General features: G+C 56.2%; 1 protein-coding gene across 8 annotated transcripts in view; it reads right to left on the bottom strand.

Moving 5' to 3' along the window:
* Positions 1-26,507, bottom strand: part of CDH23 (cadherin related 23) — a 404,613-nt gene that overhangs the window by 136,036 nt on the left and 242,070 nt on the right. For 7 of the 8 annotated variants that reach the window (XM_087863048.1, XM_087863050.1, XM_087863051.1 and 4 more), the window contains exons 12-13: positions 21,123-21,272; positions 20,514-20,672 (exon numbers count right to left, since the gene is read on the bottom strand). In XM_087863048.1, coding sequence (XP_087719174.1) covers positions 20,514-20,672; positions 21,123-21,272 — 309 coding nt within the window. The remainder of the gene's footprint in view (positions 1-20,513; positions 20,673-21,122; positions 21,273-26,507) is intronic. The other variant, XM_087863049.1, reaches the window with a different exon arrangement.

Raw genomic sequence — 26,507 nt, forward strand, 5'->3', positions numbered from 1 at the left:
TGCTCAATGTTCTTGACCTGAGAGCCCTTGGCTGTACCTCTTTTGTTTTTTTGTTTTTGTTTTTTTTATAAAGATTTTATTTATTTATTTGACAGAGAGAGACAGCCAGTGAGAGAGGGAGCACAAGTAGGGGGAGTGGGAGAGGAAGAAGCAAGCTCCCCGTGGAGCATGGAGCCTGATGGGGGGCTCGATCCCAGAACCCTGGAATCACGCCCTGAGCCGAAGGCAGACGCTTAACGACTGAGCCGCCCAGGGCGCCCCTGGCTGTACCTCTTTTGGAACAGGTGGTGCAATCTGCCATTTCTGAGAACTGCCCGTGTATGCCCCGTGTCCCCCCTTGATAGAGAAGTCTCTAGTTAACTCATTTTTGTATCCTCCGTTGTGTCGGGCACAGGGGTCAAGATCTTTGCCAAATTTAGCAAAATCTGGGATTTCTACTGCCAGTCACTGAGGGCTGGCATGACCTTCCTTCCAGGGGGCTGATGTCTTCCATCAGCAGATACCACAGTGGGCAGGGAGCTGCCAGAGCCAGGCTGTTCAGCTCACCCAGGGGGCGTAGCTGATGTTTTTAAAGCCTCTCCAACGAGTCTCTCAAGCTCTGATGTCCCCCCTGAGCTCTGCAGCCTGAGTAGGGGGACTCAGCAAATGGTGCATGCAGTCAGCCTGCTGGGGCCCACGCAGAGCAGGTGGGAAAGGGCAGCATGGAGTGGGTCTAGAGGGGCAGATGGAGGACACCTGGCACACCACGGAGAACCTTCATGAAGACAATGACCAGATCCTTAGTCGTGTATTCAGTAAACATTTTCTGGGCTTTTCCAATGTGCTAGTGATCGTACCAGGCACTAGAGTCATGGTTATAGGTATGCCAATGCCCTTGCTGGAATGTGACTTACAGATGGGAAGGGGAGAAGATGAGAATGCAGGGGAGAAATAACTAAAGAACTTAATTTCAGACAATGGTAACAACTGTGAGGAGAGTAAAGCAGAATAGGGGCTAGCAGGTGATGGGGCTGCTATTTTAAACTGATGAGTCCTGGGAAAAACCTCTTCCGCCAGGTGTATTTGGGTCTATGGGACAGCCACTGGCTGGACACCAAGAAGCCCTTGGGAGCTCCTGGGGAGAAGGGCCCTACTGCAGGCACGGAGCTCGGAGGTGGCTCACAGCACCAGCCTCCTCTAGCACAAGTGTGTGCAGTTCAGAAAGAGGGGCCCTCACGCAGGGTCAGCAGCTGTCCCCACCACTGGCACGCGGGCAGAGGGTGCGGCTGGGATTGGCTGCTGTCCAGCGCCTGATTTATAAGACATCTTCTCTGATTCTCCCCAACACTGGCATTACCAGCAAAACTAATTCCCTCATTTGGGCCTTTATAATTGCATTGCGAGTGCTTATTTCCGTGATGGACAATGCTGGCAGAAGTGTAATTTTCTTCTGCTGACAAAAAGGAAAAAAATAAATACGCATGGTGGGGGGAATTCCAAAGGTTAAGACAAGGTGAGCCTGCAGTGGGGGAATAGCCAAATTCCCAGACTGGCCAGGCCTGAGTCAGAAATGCCCATCTTTCCCTTGGCTATGGGGCAGGGGGAGGGTAAGATGGTGCCCCTTGCCATCTCCCTTTGAGCACATACTGTGAGCTATGCACTATGCCCAGTGTTTCCCACACCATATTTCCTTCTATCTTCCTGACAGCCCTACCCTGGTGGTGGGGGGATCAGAACCAATGTTATCCCCATTTTACAGACAGAACTGAGGCTCAGAGAGGTCAACCAACAATCAACTTGTTCCAGGTCAAATGGCCAAGGTACAAGATATGAACTCAATTGTGCTCTCATGTGCTATTAACTACTCCCCGCCCCTGTTGGTGGGGCTGGGGGAGAGCTGTCTTCCTGCAGTTGGAGAGCTCAGCCATGAGATCCAGGGTGCCCCTACCAGGTCACTGTCTCTGCCCTCTAGAAGCCAGATGAGTCCCCACAGGCAGACTCCTCCTTGCCATAACGGCTCTGCCCCCGCCTCTGCCTGGAAGGGGTAGGCACCGGCGCCTCTGGCCATGCCCATCAGCAGAGGAAGCAGGGGTCTCTGGCTGTGGTTTCCCTGGAGGCAGGCCCTCAGCCAAGACCCCTGGCCCTCAAATACGGCCCCCCCACCTCTGCCCAAGCTTGGTCTTTCTATGTGCATGTGGCTCAGGACGTAGACTGGGAGAGGCCATGGCCTGCTAAAGGTTGAGGCAGATGGACTGGCTGTGGGCACCCTTCCCAACCCACCCAGGTCTCTTCGCCGAGCACCCTCCGGATACAGTGCTCCCTTTAACTTGTATGCCAGGGCTCTGTGCCCAGCCCAGCTCATCACGACATCTCACGCCCACTCCCAGGACCCACCACGTCACGAGTGGTCAGGTCCTCCCCTCTCCTGGGGCCCTCCCAAGGGCCCCCTTCTGACCCAGCCTATTTTCCTGACAAGCCATCACCATCTCCCACCCTCTTCCATTCATTTGCTCTGGACCAAGGGCCTCCCTTGCTGACACACTGTCCCCATCATGTAAGTCTGCACCTCACTACTGTCCCTCTTAAGAGCCTCACAGAGGCCCATCATGGATGCTGGGCCTTCTGCCCGCTCTGGCCTTCTCCCAGGTCTCCCTCCAAACTGCCACCCACCGGGTGCTGTACTCTGACAGCGCTGACCCCTCCCTGGGGACAGACGCCATCCTCTCTCACGGTCGCAAACAGCCTCCACCCTTCTCTAGAGCCTGAAAGTCCTGTCCTTGCATCTTCTCTCCTCTGGTATCCTCATGCTTCCCCCCACACACACGCCCTCTCTCTCTCTCTTCCTCTCCCTGTGGCTTGGGCAGCCCCCACTATATACCTGTCCTTCTGCCTCCCACAGAAATCTGTCTGACTCAGATGGACCCCATCCCACTACACAATCTCACACACACGTGCACACACTTGCACCCACCCTCAGTCTCGGGCAACCCCCACCCCACCCTGGTTTCAGCCCCTGTGGCCCCTCTACACCCCTTCCCCGCCACCTGCATGCCCTTCCCTGCAGGTTGGCAGCTGGCAGGCACTCACTCAATCACTCCCCAGCAGCGCCCGCACCCCCGTCACGCATGCTCGCCCAGACACCCCGCACGGGGCTTCTGCTCTGAAGCAAGGCGGGCCCAGCTGCCTCCCCAACAGCCCTGGGTCCCAGCGATGGTGGCAGGCGGCGGGCGCCGGCGAGCAGTTCTGCTCCCGTGCACAAATCCGCAGAGAAGGGCACACAGTACAATTTGTTCAGGAAACAATAGCAATGTTTGACATGTCATAAGGATTGATGGAGCAGAAATTTACATGGGAGAATGCATTTTTAAACAGCTCCACGGAGCCCCGGTGCTTTGCTGGTAATGCTTTCCACATTCATCATTCGCTGAGCCTCTCTGAATAACTCCTTAAACTCTGGGAGATTAACTGCACTCTTGCAAGCTCTGGGAGGCTGGTGTGGCCGGCGCGAGGCAGGAGGGACTCCGTGGAAGGAAGCCAGGAGCCCAGAGGCCGGGTGACCTCCACTTGGCCTGATGGGGCCCATGAGGCCTGGTCCTCTTCCATGTTCTCGCGCTCCCACCCACGGTGCTCTGTGAGAGGATTTCGGCTTCTTTCTAGGACACGAGGCAGAAGCAATGGCCGGGAAATATTTAGTCTGCCCCACACTTCTGGGGACATGCTAGGTGTAGCAGTTCCGCTCGTCATCTAAGAAAGAAGCCGGGGCTGACGGGTGAGCACGCGGCGGTGTTAGGTGGGCAGAAAGGTTTGGCTGGAAGCTGCTGCTCTAAGCACTTCCATGGGGGTCCCGCCCGGGGTGGTCGCACTCCTCGGAGAGGAGATGCCAGTAGCTCTAAGGAAAATGCTGTATAGGGGATGAGAAAGGAGTGTTCAAGGTGGACAGGCGTGCCAGGGAGTGAAAACAGGGTGCAGGAGAGATCTCGGGGACACTGTAGATCCTAGGAAGAAAAATATATTCAGGAAAACTCCTGGGTCCTGCTCTTGGCTTTCTGGGCATGCAGGAGGCCTTAGGACAAGAGGGTGCCGCTGGGGAGTCTGGGGACAGAGGCTCAGAGCACATGGGACAGTGGAGTCACTGATGGGAGGGTGAAGTGACAAAAGTGTGGGGGTCCAGCTGGTGGTGGGGAAAGGGAAGAGGGCCTTTCCTGCCTCGTGTCCCATTATGGATCGGGGACGGACAGCCACGACTCCGTTACCCATGGCCATGGCAGACTGACTCACCATGGTGCTGAGTGCACGGAGGTCCTCGGGATCTCTCAACACTGTCTTCCCCACAGCCACTAACAACCAGTAGTTATACCAGTCGTGTTAAAGCCTTGCTGCTAACTCTGCTGGGCTCTCTGCGCCTTGAGGGTCAGGATGCGGTCTCCTTGGGAGGCACCGTAAAACACCAGGCGCCAAGGGCCTCACAAAGGATTTGGGCTAAGTGAGGGGTCATGAAAATACCAACAAAATGGCAGCGTGAGAGCTGGGTTCTGGTCCAGCTTCTGCTGCAACCATCTAGCCACGGGATCCTGAGTAAGACAGCAGGCTTCAGGCCTGGGTGCTACCCGGCCTTCTGACCCACCTGCCTGCTTCCGCTCTGGCACCAGCAGCCCATCCTCCGTCCGAGCCAGACTGACAGTAGGAGACCCCACGGGCCACCTTAGAAGGCTCCCAGGGCCCTGAAGACAATTCCAAACTGCCTGCCATGACCCCTGAGGCGGGCCAGGCTCTGCGGCCTCTGACCTCCTCTCTGAGCCGTCTCTGGATCACTCTGCTCCTGCCACCCGGTCTTCGGGCTCCCGACAGGGCAGGCTTGTCATGCCCGCCTCACAACCTTGCACGCCACGGCCCTGGGCCAACAGGGCTGCTCCTCACCCCCGCGGGCTCAGCTAGCAGGACCCATTTACATCTGGAAAAGCTCTTGCAGCTGCCCATTTGCTGCTGTATGCACTCGGAGCTGGGGTGGTCACGGTGGTCAGTAGTGGTGAGGCCATGGACTTGGACCGGGGTGATCGGGGCCGTGCTGGGAACTGGCTGGACTCAGCTGGGGCAGACGGGCCTGGCTGGTGGCTGGATGCGGTGGGGAGAAGGGCATGGTTTCGGCAGGAATGGTGGGGTGAACGTTCACTGGCTATCTCCTTCCCATAGACTGTAAGCTTTCTGAGGGCAGGACCTGTCTTGTTCAGCACGCATCCCCTGCATCCAGCCCGCGCAAGGCACCCAGGAGGCCATCCACAAAGTAGTGGATGAAGAGATTTTATAGGAAGAAGGACTTACGAGGTCTTCCTACCAGTGACAAGCCAGGAGTCCCTGGTCTGAGTAGATGGACTTCTGAGGAGGCAAGGGCACCAGAAGGATACGATGGGGTCTGGGGGGAAAAGGAGAAAGAGAGGAGGGAGAAGGGGGGAGGAGAGGAGGAAAAGGAAGGAGAGAAGAGGAGTAAGAGAGGAGGGAGAAGGGGGGGAGGAGAGGAAGAAAAGGAAGGAGAGAAGAGGAGGAACCACTACAGAAACATGTACTCTAAGCCTCAGCTGTCTCATCTGTTAAATGGGCCTGATACTAGTACCTGCCTCGCGGGATCGTCGTGAGGGTTAAAGAAGGTGTTGCATGTAAGGGGCTGTAGGTCCCTGCCTGGCAGGGGGAACTGCCTCCAGGGGAGCAGGCATGAGTTTTCTACCCCCAACTCGAACCGCTCTGGGCCAGCTGCAGGTGGGGTGCGGGTGGAGGGGACGGGCGCTCAGCCTGTCAGCCCCCGGCCCAGGTCTGGAGGCGTCTGTCTGTGTGTGTGGGGGAGGAGGGCTGAGGATGGGGCTGACAGGTGCTCTCCGGGTGTGAGGGGTCCCCGGCGTGTTTGTTCTTGCAGACACGGTATTGTTCTTGGGCTCCCTCACCCCCTTCTTTATTTCTCTTTATTTTAAAACCTGGAAATAAAAATTGATGGGGAGCAAATTGCTCTGGCCAGCAGCTCTGTGCTTAAAGGAGTCTCCCTGGGAAAGCAATTACGGGATGTCAGAGGCTGTCAGGGTGGCAGGCAGCTGCCAGCGGCCCAGGGCCTGGGCGGGCCTGGTGGGCCCTGGGCCTCCTGCTGGGGAGATGCAGGAGCTGGCGCCTGGAGGAGGGATGGGGACCCCTCAGAGGCACGGGGATAACCGAGATCGCTGCCTTGCTGAGCGTCACCCGTGGGCCAGGCATTGAGTGAGGAACTTGACACAATCTGTCCCAAATCCTTAAAACCACCAGCGAGATGGGAATCGAGTCCCATTTTACAGATGAGGCAGCTCCAGCCGAAAATAACTAGAACCCCAGTCGCAGCAGCCCCGCCTGGCATAGCCCACATTCCACTTCCACTCCCACCCCGCAAGAGAAGTACTAACGCCGCCCTTGTCCTATGGACATGGAAAGCGCCCAGCCGGTGGAAACTTCCAGCGCCACGCACAGCCCCCTGCTGCTCACCTCTGCCCAGCAGAGGCTGCTTTACTGACAGGACCTGGGCTTCTCTAGGCCTGCAGGCTCTTTTCTCCAGGAAGCAGTTGGCATGTCAGGGTACCCACATCCCCAGAAGCTGCCCTCACGCCGTGGGGGCTGGAGTGGCTGGATCAATACCCCAGCCTCCTTGCCCCAAGGTGGACTGGCTCACCTCTCCCCTCGGATGTCTCGGTGGACAGAACTCCCATAGCCCCCCATGGTACGTGGCTTCACAACGCCCCCATTGGTGACCTCATCTCACTTCCCAGTCCTGGGTTACCTGGGGCCACCTCTCCCAAGTAAACTGCCTGCCCGCGAGTCCTGTCTCAGGGTCTGCGTCTGGGGGAACCAGGCCTGAGACACAGGCTGGGCGAGCCAAACAGTACGTCCCTGTCCTCACAGCTGCCCACGGCTCAGGGTCCCACAGCTGGTCCCTGGCGGAGCTGGGATTTGAACCCTAGTCTGTCTGACATTCACACACACAAAACGAAAAAGAAAAAAAAATTCAGCTCCTAACCCTTCTACACTGCTGTCCATTCCCTTATGCCCTTGGCTTTGAGGAGGACTCAACTGAGTGACTTTAAAAAAAAATCACATCTGACCATCAAAGAAAACTAGGATACAGAAAGCCATTTTCCGGGGATGCAGGAGTGAGGGCAGCTGGCTGCCTGGGGGTGAACGAGACATTCACAATCAGGAGGGACGCAGGGCCTCTCCGGGGCCAGTTATCAAGCTGGGATTGTGTCGTAGAGGATGGGAAGGGGAGGGCGCCGGAGAGAGGTGGGGCCAGACACCAGGGCTGAGCCTCAGTTAAGTGAGACCTTATGTGCAGAGGAGATGGAAGGAGGAAGAAAAGACAGTCTAATCAGCCCCCTGGCGGTGCAGTCAAACCATGGTTCCCCCATTACCGGATCTCACCATACACCCCTGCCCTGCCTATGACCCTCTTCTCCCCTGCCCCTGTGGGATGCAACAGGCAGCTCGAGGTCTCGTGAGAAGGTGGGGAGAGGTACCTGGGCTGGGGCTGGTCCCACCCACACGCCAGGACGTGTCCTTACCCCAAGGTGACTTAGAGCCCGGGTGGCACGCCCCCCATGCCTGCTGCCATTGGCGGGCACTGATTGGGCCAGTGCGTACTGCTCGCTAATGAACCGTATTGACTCCACATTCTCTTGTTGTCTCCCTAAATGGCAAGCCACACATCTGATAGATTAAATACCCACATGATTGCCCGCCTGACATCTCCATCACGCCGCCTGCGGGTCCCTAATGAATTTTACAGCCCCACAACGACAGAAGAAATTAAGGTCAAAGTCCGACGCAGGAACTATAAATCACCGTGGTCTCTGAGACCAGCCGAAGCCTGCAGCCCTAGCCCTCACTCACCTGGGCCAGTTCAGCCCAGGGCTTGATGGCAAGATGGTCACATTCAGTGAGTGCCGGGAGCACTCATGCCTGAGAAGCAGCCCCCACGCACAGACGTTTGGGTTCCCTCTCTCCCCTGCCCACCCCACCTCCAGGAGTCAGAATTCTCTCACACAGGGAGGCTCCCTGATAGGAAAGCAGCGTATCTCCTTTACAAAGACTTGTTTCCCAAGGAGTTCAAAACATGCTGGTTGCACTGTTCTAATAATGTCCCCAGAACAGGAAGAGGGATGAGCAGCATTCGTCCGTTTTGCAGACGGAGAAACTGAGGTTTGCACAGAAGGACTTGCCCAGGGTCATTCAACAAATTGAAGATCTTTATCTTCCAGACCCTACGTTTACAGGTCTTGTTACAAGGGGAGCTTAGAGGAGCCTTTTGTCCTGGTCCTGTCTTGCCTCTGGGTAGGAGGTACCAGCTGCAGGTGGCTGAGCAGGCAGAGGGAGCCCTGGCCTTGGAGTCAGCTTGGACATCGGCCGGTCAAATGCAGTGTGCATCCTGTCAAGCCTCTGGCCCTGCAGTCTCACCAGGCTCCCAGGGAGGGATTCTGTCTCCGTGAGGAGCTGTGTTACTAGAAACAAGGGTTCATGCCTCAGCTCTGCCCCTTCCTCAGGTACGGCCTCAGGCAAACACCTAACTTCTCTGAATCTCAGTGCTCTCATTGATAAAACAGGGAGGCTAATTTCAACCAGGTTGTCATGGGGGGGGGGGTTCAACGTGGTAACGCACATAGCTGCTGAGCTTGGCGCCAGGCAGGCGGTAATAGTACCTGTCCTTTGACACAGACCTGTTCTGTGCCAGGCACTATGCTAAGTTCTGTCTGTGTATTATCTCACTGAAGCCCCACAACAAATCTGTGAGGAACGAACCTCATCACCATTTTGCAGAAGAGAAAACTGACGCACACGAGAGGTAATTCGGCAGAGACTAAACATCCATGCTCCCTTTTTCAAACGAACAAAAATTGTTATTTTTAGGTGGTATGACACTATCTGCCTAAAATACTACATTGGCCAGCTTCCTTTGTAGACAAGCACGGAGAGACAGAACTCTCCAAGTTCTGGCCAAAGAGATGAAAGCAAAAGTTTGCAAGATATTTCTAGGAAGTCTTCTCAAAAGGGAAGGAGAGTATCCTTCTTCATTTCCTTCGTTCTGCAGCTTGAACTATGGATGTGATGGCTGGAGCTCTAGCAACCACCTTGGACCATGAAGATGAGGGCCACATCCTAGAAATGGGGTGGAGAAGAGAGCTTAAAGGAGCCGCCCAAGGCTGCTCACCTCTAAACTGCTTTTACATGGGAGAGAAATACACCTCGATTTTGTTTAAGAAACTATTTGGGGGGGTTTCTATGACTGGCAGCTGTACCAGGTCACTGCTGATACAAGTAACCTATTCACAGTCAGATAGCTCAGAAGTGGCCGAGTCAGGATAAACTTGGGTGGTTTAAGTCTGGAGGTTGGGGTCTTTACCACTCTGCTTCCTATGGTGAGCACTTGAGGCACATGAGATAATATCACCACCACCATCCTCATCCTCATCCTCATTGCATAGTAAAGTAGAGGAGGCTTCTTCTAGAGATGTTCAAACTTGAATTAGTTGGTCACGAAATCAATTTAGTGGGTCATGACTAGCATTTTTTAAAAATGAAATGTGGTGGAATAAAATAGAAATATACTAAGGTGAAAATTATAAGATGTGAGGAAAGAAGTTGAAGACGACACAAACAGAGATAGTCCAGGCTTATAGATTGGAAGAATGAATATTGTTTAATTGTCCATACTACCCAAAGCGATCTATAGATTCAATATAATCCCCATCAAGATTCCAATGGCATTTTCCCCTACAGAACAATCCTAAGACTTACATGGAATCACAAAAGACCCCAAACTGCCAAAGTAATCTTGACAAAAAAAGAACAAAGCTGGAGGCGTCACGTGCCCTGACTTCAAACTGTGTCATAAAGCTATAGTCATTGAAACAGTGAGACACCAGCATAAGAGCAGACACGTAGATCAATGGAACAGACCACAGAACCCAGAAATGAACCCACGCATACATGGTCAAGTAATATTTGACAAGGGAGCCAAGAACACTCAATGGAGAAAAGACAGTCTCTCCAATAAATGGTGCTGGGAAAACTGGACAGCCACACGCAAAAGAATGAAACATTTGAAACCCATAAAATTCCTAGAAGAAAACATAGGTGGTAGGCCCTTTGACACCAGGCGTGGGGATGCCATTTTGGATCTGACTCCAAAAGCAAAGGCAACAGAAGCTAAAATAGATAGACGGCACAGCCTCAGATTACAAAGCTTCTGCGTAGCCAAGGAAGCCACCAACAAAAAGAAAAGGCAACTACTGAATGGGAGAGAATATTTGCAAGTCACAAATCTGGTAAGGGGACAATATCCCAAATATATAAAGAACTCCTGGAAACTCAACAGTAGAAAAAGATCTGATTTAAAAAATGGGCAGAGGACCTGAATAGACGTTCTTCCACGGAAGACATCCAGGTGGCCGACAGACACATGAAAAGGTGCTCAACATCCCGGACCAGCAGGGAGATGCAAATCTGGACCCCGAGGAGCTACCACCTCACTGTCGGAATGGCTATCGTCATAAAGACAAGAAGCAGCACGCGTTGGTGCGGATGTGGAGCAAAGGGAACCCTGGGCACTTTTGGAGAGAACATAAATTGGTGCGGCCACTACGGAAAACAATATGGAGGTTCCCCCCCAAAAAATTAAACATAGAAATACCATATGATCCAGCAATCTGACTTCTGTGTATCTATCAGAAAGAAAAATGAAAACACTAACTCGAAAAGTTACGTGCAGCTCCACGTTCACTGTAGTTTTATTTGCAACAGCCAACGTAGAGAAGCAGCCTAAGTGTCCAGCAAGGGATGGATGGATACAGAAAGCGTGGAGCATGCTTACAACGGATTATCTGGCCATAAAAAAGAAGGAAATCTTGCCATTTGTGACAAGGACGGACCCTGAGGGCATTATGCTAAGTGAATTAAGTCAGAGGAAGCCAAATTCTGAATGATCTCATATGTGGAACGTGGAAACACAAAGACCCTGCTCACAGAGGCGGGGAGGTGGCCAGAGGTGGGGAGTGCTGAGGAGGGCAGAACAGGTGAAGGGGATCAAAAGCTACGCACTTCCAGTTATAAAATAAATAATTCATGAGGACGTAATGCCCAACGTGGCGATTCTAGTTAATCACACTACATGGTACATTTGAAAGTTGCTAAGAGAATAGATCTTAAAAAGTTCTCATAAAAAAAAAAACCCAAACCTAGAATACTAGAGCGTGTCATTATATGTGATAAGGAAGCACTGTTTTTGTTCTAGATACGGAGGTGTGTGTGTGTCCCGAGTATGAAGTTAAAGATAGTGTTTATTACGGATTATAGTAAAAGTTTGAACAACACGAAACCAATAGGCATAGGGACTTTGAGCCCCTCCAGAAAGCAGCTGGCAGGAACCACGGCCTTCATTCCCTCCTATGGATCATGCAGCAAGATTAAGCTACCCCAAGGGCATAGGTCCAGCTCAACTGCTCCCTAAACCTCTGTGGGCCCCCCTCCCCGTTCCCTTAGCCTTTCTCCCCCAGCTGCTCTCTGGACAAACTCTCAGGCCGAGGCCCTGGGGGCTGCTCTGAGCCCAACCCACCGCTGTCGTCCCATCCCAGGGCCCATAACCTTCCCAGCACAGGGCACAGGTGGATTCTGGGCAGGCCGTCGGCTGACTGCATTTATGAACTCATTCTGTCTTGGCCACTCTTACGGCGACCTAATGTCCCTTCGCCCAGGGGCTCCATTTTCTCTGCTCCGGCGTCCTGGGAGCAACTGCTCGAGCAGGAACAATCAGTAGCTAACCTACAGAAGGCGGACTCTGACAGGCAGCGTGCAGGGGGCCGCAGGCTCCGGGCGCGGGGGGCCGGGCTCTCTGGGCGGCAGGCAGTCACATGTTGTTAGCGCGGGGGGCCTTAGAAAGTGTTCAGCACAACCCCTTCATTTTACAGATGAGGACACCAAGGTCCCGGAAGCCAGGGACCTGCTCAAGGTCAGCCGGTAACGGAACAGCTCTGGTGTCCCAGGCCCGCGCCCTGCCATCTGCCCGGACTCTGGAGTATCCCCACTGCAGCAAGAGGCTGGGGCCCAGTGTGTGGGGGGCACTTGATGGAGACCAGCAAACAGGAGAGGGGCCCCGGGGGTGTTGGAGTTGGACAGACCCAGGTGTGAAACCTGGCTTGCGGGCTCACTAGCTGGCCGACCTGGGGCGGGTTCCTGATGTCTCTGGGCGTCCGTTACTGTCAGAAGAGGAGACTAACCTACCACTCAGGGTTTATCATTTGCCAAACTCACAACACCCGCTCACGAGGCCTGGCCTTTCAGTTTCTGGTCAAGGGGCAAAGGTCAGTGGCAGAGCTGCTGTGTTCAAGGATGGGGAATTCTGGAGGTACCAGTTAGGGAAGGTTCAAGGCCTTGACAGGCAGTGGGGCTTTCCATCAATTGCCACAAGTCAAGTAGCTGAGTGACTGAATGACCCAAAATGGTTAGACCTTAAACAAGGTCCAGGGCGATCACTTCAGTGGCGGGGGGTTGGGGGGGGGGGGCGCAACTCTCCATCCTCACACCCACCCTGCCATGAAGGGCTCCTTCCGGAAGTTCTGGATGGTGGTGGGCAGGCGGCAGCCAGCTGTGTGCTCTCTGTCTCTCCTTAGTGCCTGTCCTACTCACCCCATCCTAATTTGGTTTTACGGATATTTAGATCAAAGAGATACACACACACAGCCGAGGAGCACTGAGGCCTGACAGACGGAGGAACCCGACCCGTCAATCACCACAGCCAGCTCCACTTCCTCGGGCACCTGGTAGGCACCGCGGCGGCCCCTCCAACTGGAGATGAACCGAGAGTAGATTAAAGGGGTCCAGAAGTACAGCCTGGACACGCCCCAAATGGGGGAGGGTGTGCCTACAACCTACAAAGGCCGGCCAGCTTGCAAGGGGGGCTGGGGCGACGGGGGTACATGTGTGTGTTTCACCTCCCTCTTCCCCTCCCCAGGCTGCAGATATTCAATTTTCTTTTAAACGGTGGGGAAATTGGAAGAGATTTTGTTCTGTTTAAGCACAGCTGGAGTCTCCGTCTCAAGGGACCGGAGAACAATGAGATCAATTAAGATGCCCGCTGTGAAGGGTGTCAGGAGGGGGTGGGGAGGGATAGCGCCAGGTGGGGGGCGGAGGGGGCTCTTCTCAGGAAGGGGAAGGTGGAAGAGGTGGCCCAGGCCTGTCGGGAAGTCCAGCTTTGGCTCTTCTCTGCTTTGACCTGCCTGTCTCCATTGGGTCTTGCTGATGTACCTGGATGAGGGCCGCTCGTCGGGTCATGTTATCTCCCAGACTTACTAATAATTCATTTTGGCAACTTCTGTCCCCAGCTTTATACGATGATAGAATCAAGTTTGAACGGCTGCTATCAGAAGCAGGGAGAGGGCCACCGTTCTAGAACAGCGTGGAGAGCCCTGGACACTTGGCGTGCAGTAGCTGCTGGTACTAATACCAAAGCCTCGGCTATGCGGGGACCCTGGACCACCGCCTTTCCATACCCTGTCCTGCAGCACTGCCGAGATGGGGATCCTTCTCCCCGTTTTATAGAGGACAAAACTGAAAGCCAGGGAAAGGAAGTTATTAGCCCAAGGCCAACCTGCTGGTAAGAAGCTGAGGCAGGACTCCTTCCCAGTGTCTGTCCACGTCCGTGCTTGCCAAGGTGCAGGCCCCACCTGGCAGTCAGGTGGAAATGAAGATGGATGATGGACCCTGGGGCCTGGGGGGAATGGGGAAGCCATGGCCCAGACCCAAGCAGGAGCACCGCTATCACCTCTCACCTGCCCTGCCAGCCTCCACCCTGGAGCCTTCCACACCCTCGCTCTTCCCCACCCCCATCTCAGCCTATTCCCCACATGGCAACCACAGTGATCCATCAGACTTCTCTGGCTGTCCCCTCCGATGGGCTCCCTGTCCTCGCCCAGTCACCTCCTGACCACCTTGCCTCCACCTACACCCCCAGGCTTTTGTCTCCCGGTCTCTCCCTGCAACTCCCTCAGCCTAGGGCAGCTTTTCCCAAACTCTACCCGCCTCTCCTGTCCTTAAGGCCTCTATCCACTGTCACCTTCTAGGACAGGTCTGTCTCCCCTAACCCCCTGAGAGCACACAGTAACACTGCCACCCCTGGCGCTCCCCGCCGGCCCACTTCTCTTTTTCCCCATGACACTTCTCCCCACTTGACATACTCTGCTTCCTTGTTCATCCTCTATCTCCTGCCCCTGGAATGGACAGGGATGTTTGTCCGTCTTGCTCACTGCCATCATTCTAGGCCCTTGATAAATAGCCACTGAATGCCTCTGGGGGCCCCCTGTGCCTCAGAGAGCATGGAGTCCTGCTTTGGGAGGGACGGTAGGTAAGGCTTCTGCGGTGGAGACGCAGGGGCTCACAGAGGGCATCCAGCTCTGCCCAGCAGCAGCCAAAAAAGCAGGGTCAGCTTCTGTTCGCCTGTCCACAGAGCCAGGCTGAGAGGGGCTGGGTGCATTTCAGCCTTGACCTTGCAACCACATGACCTGATTAGGACAAGGAGGCCCCGGGGGATCCTGGAATCTGGTGGCCATCGTACCTCACAGCCCCCTATCTTTGTTCCTAGGTGAGGGGTCTGCATCCCCAGACTCTGCTTGCCCTAGGGAAGTTTCCAGTGCAGCAGGGAGGAAAGGACACGAGCCACAAAATCCCTGAGTGGTGAGAAGAGCCAGGGAAAAGGAGGTGCAGGGCACACAGGGGAGCTGGGAAGAAGGGTTACTGAACTGGAGCTCTTATGGTTCCAAGACATCTACATTTGTGTAAATGCCTTGACCTTCCTTCCATTGAGAGCTGGGGGTGTCTCCATCCCCTGCCCTTGACGTGAACTTGCTTTGGTGACTCCCTATAACAAGCAGAATTCAGTGTCAAGGACTATGTGAATTTGAGGCTAGGTCAGAAATGGCCACACAGCTTCCACCTGGTTCTCTTGGGACTCTCTTTCCCCAGAGGCCTCCGCTGAGGGTCTCCGGCTCCGAACGCCTGTGTCTGCGATGCCTACCCTGTGGGGAGAGGCCCTGTGTGGGTGCTCGTGACAGTCAGGCTGAGCCAGTCCTTCGGTGGCTCCAGACAAGGGAGAGAGACGCCTCCAGCTGCTGGGGTCACCCCCACACCCGCAGGAACAGAGAAGGGCCCCCTTGCTGAGCTCTGTCCAATTCCTGACCTACCCAACCCATGAGGGTCAGAAAACGGCTGTTGCTTCATGCAGCCAAGTTCGGGTGGTTTCTGATGCCACAGAAACCCAGCTCTGAGGGTCCTCGCTCAGAGCACGCCACAAAGCAAGCCTGAACCTAGCGTGTGCTGAGCGTGGGACCGCACGAAACCAGCAGAGAAGGGCATGCCTGTGGGCTGCTACAGCCAGGACAAGCTCTGTAATTTGCAGGGCCCAGCTCAAGTAAGCACACAGGGCCCCTTGTTCAAAAATTAAGAATTTCAAGACAGTGACAGCAGCACATCAGGCCAAGTACGGGGCCTTCTGAATCCAGGTCCCTGAGCACATGCCCAGGCCGCACGCACACCCTCTGAGTAGGCTGCTGGCCGGGCTCAGCGCTGAGTGCCCTCCCACGCTGTCCCACTCCAATCTCACAGCAGCCCTCCCGGGCAGGACCTCTCAGCGTGCCTCCCCAGGTCGGGGACGACACAGGCTCAGGGGCCTGTCAAGGGCCCATCTCAGCAGAGCTGGGCTTGCACACAGGCTGAAGGGGAAGAGGGCAGCCGGATCAGGGTCCCTGAAGGCCACTCATAATAAAAACCACTGTGGACCACTGTAAGCCCTTGACCCCCACTGGGGTCTCCCAGCAACCTGGCCACGTGTGCTGGGCAGGTGCGACTTTCCTCACCTCATGGGAAGGAAGTCAAACCTGGAGAAGGAGTGGCCAGCCCACAGCAGAACCGGATTCACGACCCTGCCCAAGACATTACCAGTCTCCTAAGGACAGGCTGGGAAAAGCAGCAGGGAGGAGAGAGAGGAACCATGCCTGTCAGCCCCAACAAGGCCACCCTGGAGCCAAGGGGTAGCACTCTGCCCCCAGGCTGAGCAAACTGGGCCCATGCCTACCCAGTCGGGGTGCTTACATGCCTCTCCTTCTTGCTTTGATTTCTATGCCTAGAGAAGAATCCTGTCTTGTCTGACAGTCCATCTTCTGCCCGTTCCTGCTGTGCCCTAGCTCTCTGGAGCAGGGACAGAAGGTCCCGGAGGGCAGTAAGCTCTGCCCTAGGAATAACCTCCTTCCCGGCAGCTGTTCCTTCTCTGCGTCCCTCTCTGATGGAGCTAATAAATCCGGGACATGAGCTCCCTATTGCAGGAGGCTGGGCTGGCTCATTGCATATCCCAGGTACAGCCTCTCTCAGGGGTCTCCCAAATGCCTGCCATAGGCCACCACGATGGAACAGGTATGAGAATGGAGATGGTTTGATACAGGATTTCTTCACTATCAGAATAGCAGCCCAATGATTATATTTGGGATGGGTAGCAATTCAGGAGGGAGAGAGCGAGCTGAATCCTACCCATATCATAGGAATGGAACTCCACCTCCCTACAGAGCACATCCCCCTCTCTATATTTCAGCCACAGGGCCTTTGCACATGCTATTCCCTCTTTGTCCAATGTGCTTCCCTTCCATCACTCACCTGTTAAGGCCTATGCAATTGCTACTTCCTCAAGGAAGCCTTCCCTCACTCCAGTCAAGGTCAGATGTCCTGTTACAGGTTTTCATCCTTCCCTGATCTCTCCATCATGGCAAATAATAAAGATTCATTTCTTAGTATTAACCTCAGCCTTTCCCAGGAGACTGTAAACTTCACGAGGGCAAGACTCACATCACTACAGTCCTCACGGCCACATGCCTAGCATACACTAGGTATTCAAAACACATTTGTTAGATGAATGAATGGTCGGATTGCTTTCTCACTGCCCAGGAAAACTGCTAGGTGCCAGGTTCCAATTGGACAGGCTGCAGAGCTGCCCCAAGCCCAGGAAGAAGACACCCCACCTCCTGCCGCCTGACTCTTGTCAGGGCAGGAGGCAGGATGGGAAGGTGAAAATCAGAGCAGCCAGGGATAGGAGAGGGTGACAAACCACACAGCCTAGAGGATGGGGTGCCACCAGCAGGATACAGGAAGTTTTACGTGTTCACGGACACAGACACGTGTTATATACACACGCCCCTGAGCGCATGGAGCCGCATACACACGTGCGTGTATGGATACGAGAGCACGCCTCCATGGCGCACAGACATGCCCCACAAGCATACCTCATGTGCCCCCCAAACATATGTGGGTGCATGTGCCCCTGCACATCCCTCCCCTGAGTGGTCACCCTTCAGAGGACTGGCTCCGATGTCTGTCCTGCGTCCTCCTGCCTTCCAGCAAGACTCTCCTCATGAAGACAGCGCTGGGCTGCCTTGGGGTCTGTGCTTCCCTAGGCGAAGTGCTCCAGTCTCCCTGACTTGGTCTTCTCATCAGTGAGAGGAGCTCCCCCAGCTCTGACCCTCCAGGGGCTGGGGGACCTACGGAACCGGAAATTCACCTGATGGTGCCAGAGACTCGTGTGTCACCCAGAGATACAAGGCCTGTCCACCGGGTCCTGCAAAGAGCGCTCCCTAGCACCTCTCTTACACCTCAGCTCTGAGCGCTACTGAAAGGACAGGCTCAGCAGTCCAACACAGAACCTTCTGGCCGGGCAGCCACGGTGGCTAAGAGCCTGTGGCTTGGGGTCAGGCGGCTTCTGGTGAATTTCAGCTCAATTGCTTGCTAGCCTGGGGGCCCTGAGCAAGCGGTACAGCACTTAACCTGAGCCTCCGTTTCCTCAACTATAAGACGAGAAGGACTGCTTGTGCGGGGGTTAGAAACCGCGCGTGAGGTGCCGGTTTCCAACCAGGGCTCACCAGGGACACCGCGGAAACGATTACCGCAGTGGCAGCGGCGCCCTCAGAGGTCAGCTCGGGGCGTGACTGCCCAAGGCACGAGGTCTGGAAGGGACTGGGGACACATCTTAGTCCATCTTGTTCATTTTACAGATTAGGTGCAAGAAGAGAAGCAGCTTCTGCCCTAGTCACCCAAGGTTGGCCGGGAGCAGAGGTGCTCAAGGTCAAGCCTCTGCACCCTGGGTCCGCACTCTTGCCCCTCCACCAGTGGGCACCCCTTTTGCTGTAACTGGGGGGCTGTAGGGGCCTCAAAACCTGGGCTGGGGGAGGTCCAGGGAGCGGGGAGGTACAAGGGTCCAGCCCTTCCACCTGGCTGGGAGACCAGGCTGGAGGTGATGGCCCCTCCTCTCCCAGCTTCCCCACCCAGCTTTCAAGCTGCTGCCTCCCTCTAGGATGGGTGGCGAGCCCACAGAACCAGGCCAGGGCCAGGGTGGGGGCTGGGGACGCCCCTCACAGCAGGCTCTGCCCCAGCCATCGGTGCAAATTAAAACATTTTCCTTTTTCTTCATAATTTTTTTTCCTGACACAACTGCCCATGAAACATTTTAATAACATCCTAGAAAAGGTCATGGAGAAGGAATTTCACAGTCCCTGAGCAGGCAGCTATAACTTCAGCTCCTCCTGCAGCAAAGGAGGTGGAAAGAGCAGGCTGACCCCTGGAAATGGCAGGGTGTGGGGGGCGGCCAGGTCAGGCTGGGCAGGGCGCCGGGTGTGGCCACGAAACACTCCCTGCTAGGGCTCTGGAAGCGCCCTGGGGGAGGCTGGGAGAGGATGGTGGGTAAGTAGGGTTGCCCAGGGGATGCCTTCGCCAACATTCACACCTCTTGACAGCAGCCTTGGGGGGCCTCACACCCACTTTGCAGACAAGGAAATGGAGGCCCTCAGAGGCCACGTGGATGGACCAGCACACAGCTGAAGCGAGGAAAGCAGGGCCCACGGTTTCCCCAGAGGTCCTGGGCTCCCGCAGGCACACAGTCCTGGCCCTGGAGCTTATTACTGGGTAAAATGGCCCCTCATATCTGCACAGTCCCACAACCCTGGGGGCAGGGGGTGAGAAGGAGGTGGGCAAGGCTTAGACAGACTCAGGAACTGGAGGCTGACCAAATGAGCCAGCCCTGGGCAGAGACACTCAGGAGGCTAAATGCATCTGTTAAACACCCGGAGAGGAACTGGAGAAGGGGTTGTGGGCAGCAGGCAGGGGTCCATGCAGGCCCAGGAACTCCTCTAGCGCTTGAGAAAACCTGGTTTGAGGACCTGCTCTCCAGTGGTAGCCCCAGAGGAGACTGGGCCTCACGCATTGTCCTTGGCAGCAGCAACTGGCCACCACCAGCCAAGAGGTGTGCCTTCTGACCCTTCACACCCCACCCCTGTTCCCTAGGTTCCGCAAACCTTCCCCAGGGCCACGGGAGCTTGCGACTGCAAAGTGAGACCTCCGTCCCCAGCAAGAATAGCGGGGAGGAATCCCTGGACACCCACCAAGCCTGACACCCAAATTCGTTGCCATGTGGGCCCTGAAGCACAGGTGCTTGGCTGTCCTTCACCCTGATATTTGAAGATAGCTGGGGGGAAGGGGTCCTGCGGACTCACTTTGGGTCCAGAAGGCCAAAGCCTCTGGCACTTGCTCTCTGGCTGGGCCCCTAGAGGCTGCAAGAGGGTCCATGGGGGGGCCCCCAAGCACCAGGTGACTAATTACAAGGAACACCTTGGTGGAAGCCAGGGGGGCCACAGTCTAGGGAAGCAGCGGGGAGGAAAGCAGCCACAGCAGACTTGGTGTTTATGTCTGTTGGCCCGCCTAGCTAAACATCTGTTTGAAGTATTAATAACTGTCAGATGGGAAAGGCCTGGGGCTCAGGACGCCTTCACACCATCTGTCGGTACAGTAAACACACTTCGGAGTAGGGGGCCTGGGATCAGCAGGCAAGGTCTTGGCTTGGAGTAAGGATGGAGCAAGAAATGGAAGCGAGGACCCCGAGGCCCTCAGAATGCGCAGAGAGCTCAACTCCGTCACATTTACTGAGCACCTATACCGGTAAGAGCTGAGCTTGTGTCACACTTTGATTTAAGGGTTTGTGTCCCTTGCCATCAAGAGTACCGACTGATACAAACGGACACTGGGAGGGCCCCCTGTCAAAGGCCCAGCCAAGAGGAGCTGGGGATGGCCAGGCACCCTCAAGGAGCCCATTCTTCCCTGGTGCTTAGAGGGAGGGTGGCCCTCCTCAGAGACGGCTGGCCTCTATCCTGATTAGAGGACACTTCCAGGGCTCCTGGCCCACCTAGGCTCAGTGCCTCTCAGAGACAAGGCAGAAAGCCAGTGTCCTCGGCCCAATCCCCTCCTCCCCGCGGTTGGTCCTCTTTCCACATTGTTGCCCAGACCATGGAAGTCCCATCATAAAGAATCCAGCTGCTTTAATATACAAACACCACAGCTTCTGGGGGCTCAGGAGCACCCCCTTCCCTGACTGCCCAGGTTTCGTGGACCAGTCCCTCTGGCTGCCTCCCCATGGACTTCCCCAGAGCTCGGTGGCCCTGCAGAAGAGCGGGACTCACCAGGACTGTCAGCACAGAGGTCCCCACGGTGACGTTCTCATGCAAGCTGACGTTGTACAGTGGCCGGCTGAAGACGGGCCGGTTGTCGTTCTCGTTGATGAGGGCGATCTTCACCTTGGCATAGCCCACATGGTCAGGCACACTCTCGTTGGCGAAGAGCTGGGTGTGCAGAGCGGGGGATCAGGTGAGCTCTCACATGCTCCCAGAGCCTTGTCCCCCTAAGTCCCCCTGGGGTCTTTGCAGGTCCTAACCCAGAGTTCCTGTCTGAGTCACTGCCCATCCCAGGTGTGTGCTGCTGGGAGTCTCTCCAGCAGTGCTCCGAAGCCAGGGTGGCCATGGATTCTGCTGGGGGCTGGGCTGGCAGGGGCTGGGCAGTGAGGCTCCTTATGGGTTTCGGGGCTGTGCTGCTCATTTCCCAAACACTTCTTTGTCCTCCTTAAAAAGGGGAGGCTCGGCCCAGCCTCTGCCATGGGCTCAGTGGGCTTCCTGGAGTCGGATCCACAGGGGAGGACTGGAGAGAGGCAGAAGGGGGAGTTTAAGGAGAGGGTGTTCCCCTCTGCCTCCCTTGAAACCCTCCCACCCGGCAAAGAAATATTGAGGGGGCCTTACATCAAAATCGTAGCGGTCCACAGTCTCATAGTCCAGGGGGACAGCCACCCGGATGCGAATGTCTGCTTTCCCTTGGACAGAGGTGGGGGAGATGATGAAGTGCTGGGAATTGTTCCCCACCAGGTACACCTCGAACATGCTGTTCAGGCCCTGGGGCAGAACAGAGAAGAAACCAGTCAGAAAGGGCTCAGGAGGCCGAGGGTCCAGAGCAGAGTGGCTTTGGTGGACAGAGAGGAGGGGCAGGGTCCAGAGCAGGGCTTGCCTGCACCCCACCCCAGTGTGGTCTGGCCTCCTCTGGGTCACCCTGGCCTGGCTCTCAGACCCTGCCTCCTCCAGTCTGGGCCCACTGGAAGTCTCCATCAGTCCTTTTTGCCTTTGTTATCCCTTCAGATGCCCCAAATATCCCTTCCAGATGGTTCAATTCACGTCCCACCTTGTGCTCCCTTCCTCAGTCCCAGTGACCTCAACTGGGGGGGGGGGGGGGGATCTGCAGCTGCACGACACAGCAGGGAGACAGGAAAGAGGGCCAGAGGGGAAGGGAAGGGAGAGAAGCAAGTATGTGTCCCAGGCAGGCTTGGGCAGGAGAGGGCATGAAACACAGAGCAGGACACGGCTTCTTCCCCTCCCCAGCCCCCCCCCCCCCCCCGCCGAGGTATCAATCTGGGAGAACACTGGCTTCCTTACACATGGAATGGGAGTAACCCGAGCAGCTGAATGGCAAAGTGAACCCCCGTGGGCCCCACACTGTGGCCAGCTAGTGGTGGCCCGGAGGACACTGGATCCCGGGTAGCTCAGAGCTGCCGTGTCCTCCACGGGCTCTGCTGCGGCCCAGTAGAGGAAATCCACGGTTGCAGGTTGGGGGGTAGTGCACCTCCCTCCCGGTCAGGTGTTTCTGATCATTCTAACAGGGCCCGAGCTCAGAGCCCTCAGACGCCACTTAGCTCGTTCTGACGTAAAGGGTGTGAGGTCTCCATGCTACCCGAGACCTCAGATCCAAAGAGCCGCTGCTGAAGGGGGGGACACGGCTTACGGACTCCCCAGAGTCTGGCCTGCTCAGAGATGGAGTCAACTCCCCCGGGGGGGGTAATTACCCCCAAATAAGCCTCCTTCAACCTAGGCAGACAGGCTTGTGGTTTGTCACCAACCTGTGGAGAGCCTCTCCTGACCCTTTACTGCAGATGCTCACTGGGTGACAGACCTGGGCTGGGAGCACCAGCAGGGAATGTCCTCCTGCCCAGGCTGCTCCCCCGGCCCAGTGCCCAGCACAGCCCCTGTGTGTACGCGTTTCTTTGGAACCGAGGGCTGGCAAAGCATGCCTCTCCTCTTGGTTGCCCAGGGATCCCTTCCAGAACCCGTTCCTGCTGTGAGGGGGGCAGCCAGGCCATCTGGAAGCCTTTCCATGGTCAGAAGGGGATGGTCCTGGCATGGCTGGAAAGGATGCCCCCCCCCCCCACCGTGAAGCCTGAGAGTTCACGAGATTCTTCCAACCCTGGACCTGTCCCACAGGTGGTCGAATACGTTTGGGGAATGAATGCATATTAATGTTTCCATTTACCCCTCACTCTCTTAAATTTTTTCTATTTGTAATTACAAATTGGCAAATCAGGAGCACTGCCAATCTTGGGGTCCAGACCAGCAGCAGGGCCTCCAGAGCCCCCACCCAGATTGGCTCCTGCAGACGGTGCGGGCAGTGCTCCCTCGGCCCTGTCAGCGTGTGGAGTCCTCAGTTCTCCCTGGCATGGAATCCATCCGTCAGACGGAGGCCCAATTAAATGCCCGAAGGGGCACTAATAGCCCAAACCGGCAGAGTGTGACAGCTCTGAGCAGGTGACACGAACACCGCTCCCTCCACCACAGGACCCGGAGGTCCAGAGGCCCGAGGAGGTGGGGGCGGGCTGCCCTCTGGCTGGACAGGTGGAGCAACGGCCCCTCTGCAACCCCTTCCCCATGATGCCCACCATCCTCCCCAGCCCCTGCCCCGCCCGGGCTCACTTACCAAGTTCTGTCAGTGGGAGTCGGTCAGTCAAAGGGTATGGAGACAGAGAAGGAGCCGGAAAGGTACGGAGAGGAGGAAGGAACGGGAAAGAAAAGATGGTGAGATTGGAGGTCCGGGTGAGGGAGAGGGGCTGAGTGGACCCCAGGAGCACACCCTGCTCCAGAGGAACAGCCCCTTTCGTGTCTGATGGGCCCCACACCCAGAGAAAGGAGAGGGAAGCAGAGGACCACGTACACTCCTGGACGCTAGCACTCCGTCCTCACGCAGAGGGAGGTCGGGGAGAGGCGTAGTGCTGGGGGGGGAGGGGGATGGGCCACATCCCTATGTCCTCCCAGGAGCCTAGACCACACCCCTGTAGAAAAGGACCCCAAGCACTGTCAGTTTTTATCTTCCTAACACAGAAAATGGGAAGACGTGATAAATATAGACATGGAAAATTTTCACATAGTTCAAAAGTGTAAAGGGCACACTGCTGTCTCCCTGTCCCAACCACTGGAGAACCTTCTCTGGAGGCCACCACCACACCCCGTCCAGGGGTCTCTTCCCCACCAAATCCACGCAAGTACCATGAGCTCTACGTATCTGTGGCTCCCCTCCCTGACACAAACGGCAGCGCACTACACGCATTGCTCTGGGTGGGGTTTTGTCACTTCGAACCGAGTCTCGGAGATTATCCCGTCAGTGTACAAACAGGGGCCGATATTAACAACAGCACAGCACACAATTACCGGACACCTACTCTTTCCCAGGCACGGTTCAGAAGCAGCACAGAATCATCCTCTGTGGTTACCGTGGAATGCTGGGAGTCCACGAGGCCCCTGAGCGTGCCTCGGGCAGTGTAAACCCACAACAGAGCAGGGACAGTGGGTGCTCAAGAGGCCGCCGGGTTTGAGCAGCTTTTCCTCACCCTGTCGTCTGGGTGATCCTCTTCCCACGGGCCATAGGGTGGAGATGAGGAAACACTGGAGCTTGGAAACCCCTCCAGAGGAGATGGACTTCAGAGAGGTTGAGTGAGTCACCCAAGGTTGCACAGCTTGTTGGCCCCAGAGTGAGGATAAAAGCCCAGGCCAGGGTGCCGTCTAGGTTGACGGAAGCGGGGTCAGGGTGTCCCCCAGTACAGTATGAGTTCCCAGAGCAAAGGGAGGTGGTAACACTGAGCACCCCAGGGTGGAATCTGAGTGAGCACCAGCAGATGAGGCCAAGCCAGGAAGGGTGCCCCAAGAAGGGGAGCTTTGTACTGGTTTAGGAACAAAGGAACAGGAGCTAGAAGAGGAGGGAGTCCGTCTGGAGGAAGTGGTTTTATATGCTGAGCTCTGTCCTTAGCGTGCATCGGAAGGACCTGGATGCTTTGTTAAGCCAGAGGCTGCTGCCCACCGCCAGGACTCCCTGATTTGGGGCCTGTGAATTTCCACTTCTCACAAATTTCAGGTGCTGCCTTCCTTGCCACTGCTGGGCTGGGACCCCCACTGGCCTCAGCAAAGGCATGGAGCCGGAAGGAGGAATTAGTGAGGAGGCAGACAGGGAGCTGATCTGCAAAGGGTGCAAGTGGGGAAGAGCTGGAGAGATTGCTGTGAGAGAAGGAGGCGGGGGGGGGGGGGTCCCATGGCAGGCACGGTCTGGAGGGCTTTGGCACTGTCTTCGTGAGCAACGGGGAGGCACTCTAAGCTCTGAGCACATGGATACTGGTGAAAAGCAGGCAGGTGAACTCGGCAGTGAGTGCGAGTCACACCTGCAGGTGTAGCCTCCTGCCCAGGCTGCACACCGGAGCCACCAGCAGAGCTCTAAAAATCAGACACAAAGACGCCCACGGCCCCTGTGTCAGAACCTGTCGGGGTGGGGCCCAGGCAGCTGCAGGTTTTCCATGCTCGCTAGGGAACCGCACTGTGCAGCTTAGACATCAGTGTGTTGCTTAGACATCAGTAGGGGCAGGTAGGGGCTCGGCGGCACCCACAGGGGTCCAGAGGGGTGAGCCGGGGAGAGGCAGAGCGGGAGTCCTGCATTGGGCCACCCAGCACAATCAGGGAGGGGGTCTTTAAAATATCCCACTGCCTCGGCTGCACCCCAGATGTGGGTGAGCGGGAGGAGACCGGACCTCAGGACCTCGTAACACTCTCCACATTATTCATTGTACTGTGCGTCCAAGGGTGAGAACCACGGAGGCAGAGCGGTGGTTCTCCGAGTGGGGTAAAGGGACAGTAGCTCAGCTTGACCAAAAAAACATCGTTAGAAATGCATATTTTGGGCCACGCCCGGATCTACCCTTCCCAGAAACACCAGGGGCGGGGCGAGCACCCTTCAGCCAGCCCTCCAGGTGTCCTGATGCTCCCTGATGTTTGAGAACCGCCAGGACAGAACAAGGCAAGGCAGGGAGTGAGTCTGAGAACAGGGAAGAACTGGCCATCAAGGAGTGGTGGATGAGCAGCTGGAGAGAGCCCAGTAAACACCTTGTGGGGGGTGCGGGGGTGGGGGCTGGAGCTGCCACTGGTGCCCGGATGGAGGACCAGAGAGAGGGACAGAAGATGTGCCTGGGAATGTGGGGCTGAGCTCAGTGTGGACTCAGCCCCTGTAGCTGGCCGGGCAGGAGCACTGGCCCCTCAGACCCAGTTTCTGGGTCTCAAGGAATGAGGTCCCCATCCTTCTAGATTTGCCATCAGGGGCTGGATGTTCACTCAGGCCTGCTGTCCTGAGACCCCAGGGCAACTTCTGGCTAAGTCCCATTAAATGCTCGGCTTGCCCCTTTCAGAACCTGCCCAGATGGCCAAGTCCTGCTGGGGCTTGGCTTGTGACTGTGAGCCCCTCGGGATGGGATATGTGTGTGAAGTTCACCCAGTTCACTAAAGTGCGGCAAAGCCCTGATTTACTCCAGACAGCTTCTGTTTATGAAGCCCCACTGTGTGCTGCATGTGACTTAACCACAATCTTTACCGACATCACCAGTGAATCCCTTTCCTGGAGAAGGAAAGCCAGGCCCGGGAGGGCAACGCATTCAGGTGTCACAGCTGCCAGAGAAGGATTTGAAGTTGGTCTGTTCTGTCTCCATCGCAGTGTGGGCTCTCAACCAGCCAGCCCTCCAGCCCCTCCCAGGGCACAACAGTGCTTCCAACGCAAGCAAAGAACTGGCCTGAGAGGGCAGGGGTGGGTTCCTCCCCCATTCTCCCAGGGGCAGGAGTGAGGAGGCCCAGGGGAAGGCTCCTCTGCAAGGTCGGGGACCCAGGCAGTTGGAAGGCGAGAGCCTGCCCTCGCTCACTGCCTGGTCCAAGGGAGGGCGGTTCACTGGGGCTGGAAGGGAGGGAGCGGGGCGGGCAGAGGCAGGAGGCCCTCTCGGAGCTGTTGAGGGGCAATTTTGTTGGGAAGGGAGATAAAGAGGAACATCAAAAGGAGTCCCAGTG

Source organism: Ursus americanus, chromosome 6 (genome assembly GCF_024610735.1).
Source record: "Ursus americanus isolate L20-20 chromosome 6, mUrsAme1.1.p, whole genome shotgun sequence".
NCBI classification, from domain to species: Eukaryota; Metazoa; Chordata; class Mammalia; order Carnivora; family Ursidae; genus Ursus; species Ursus americanus.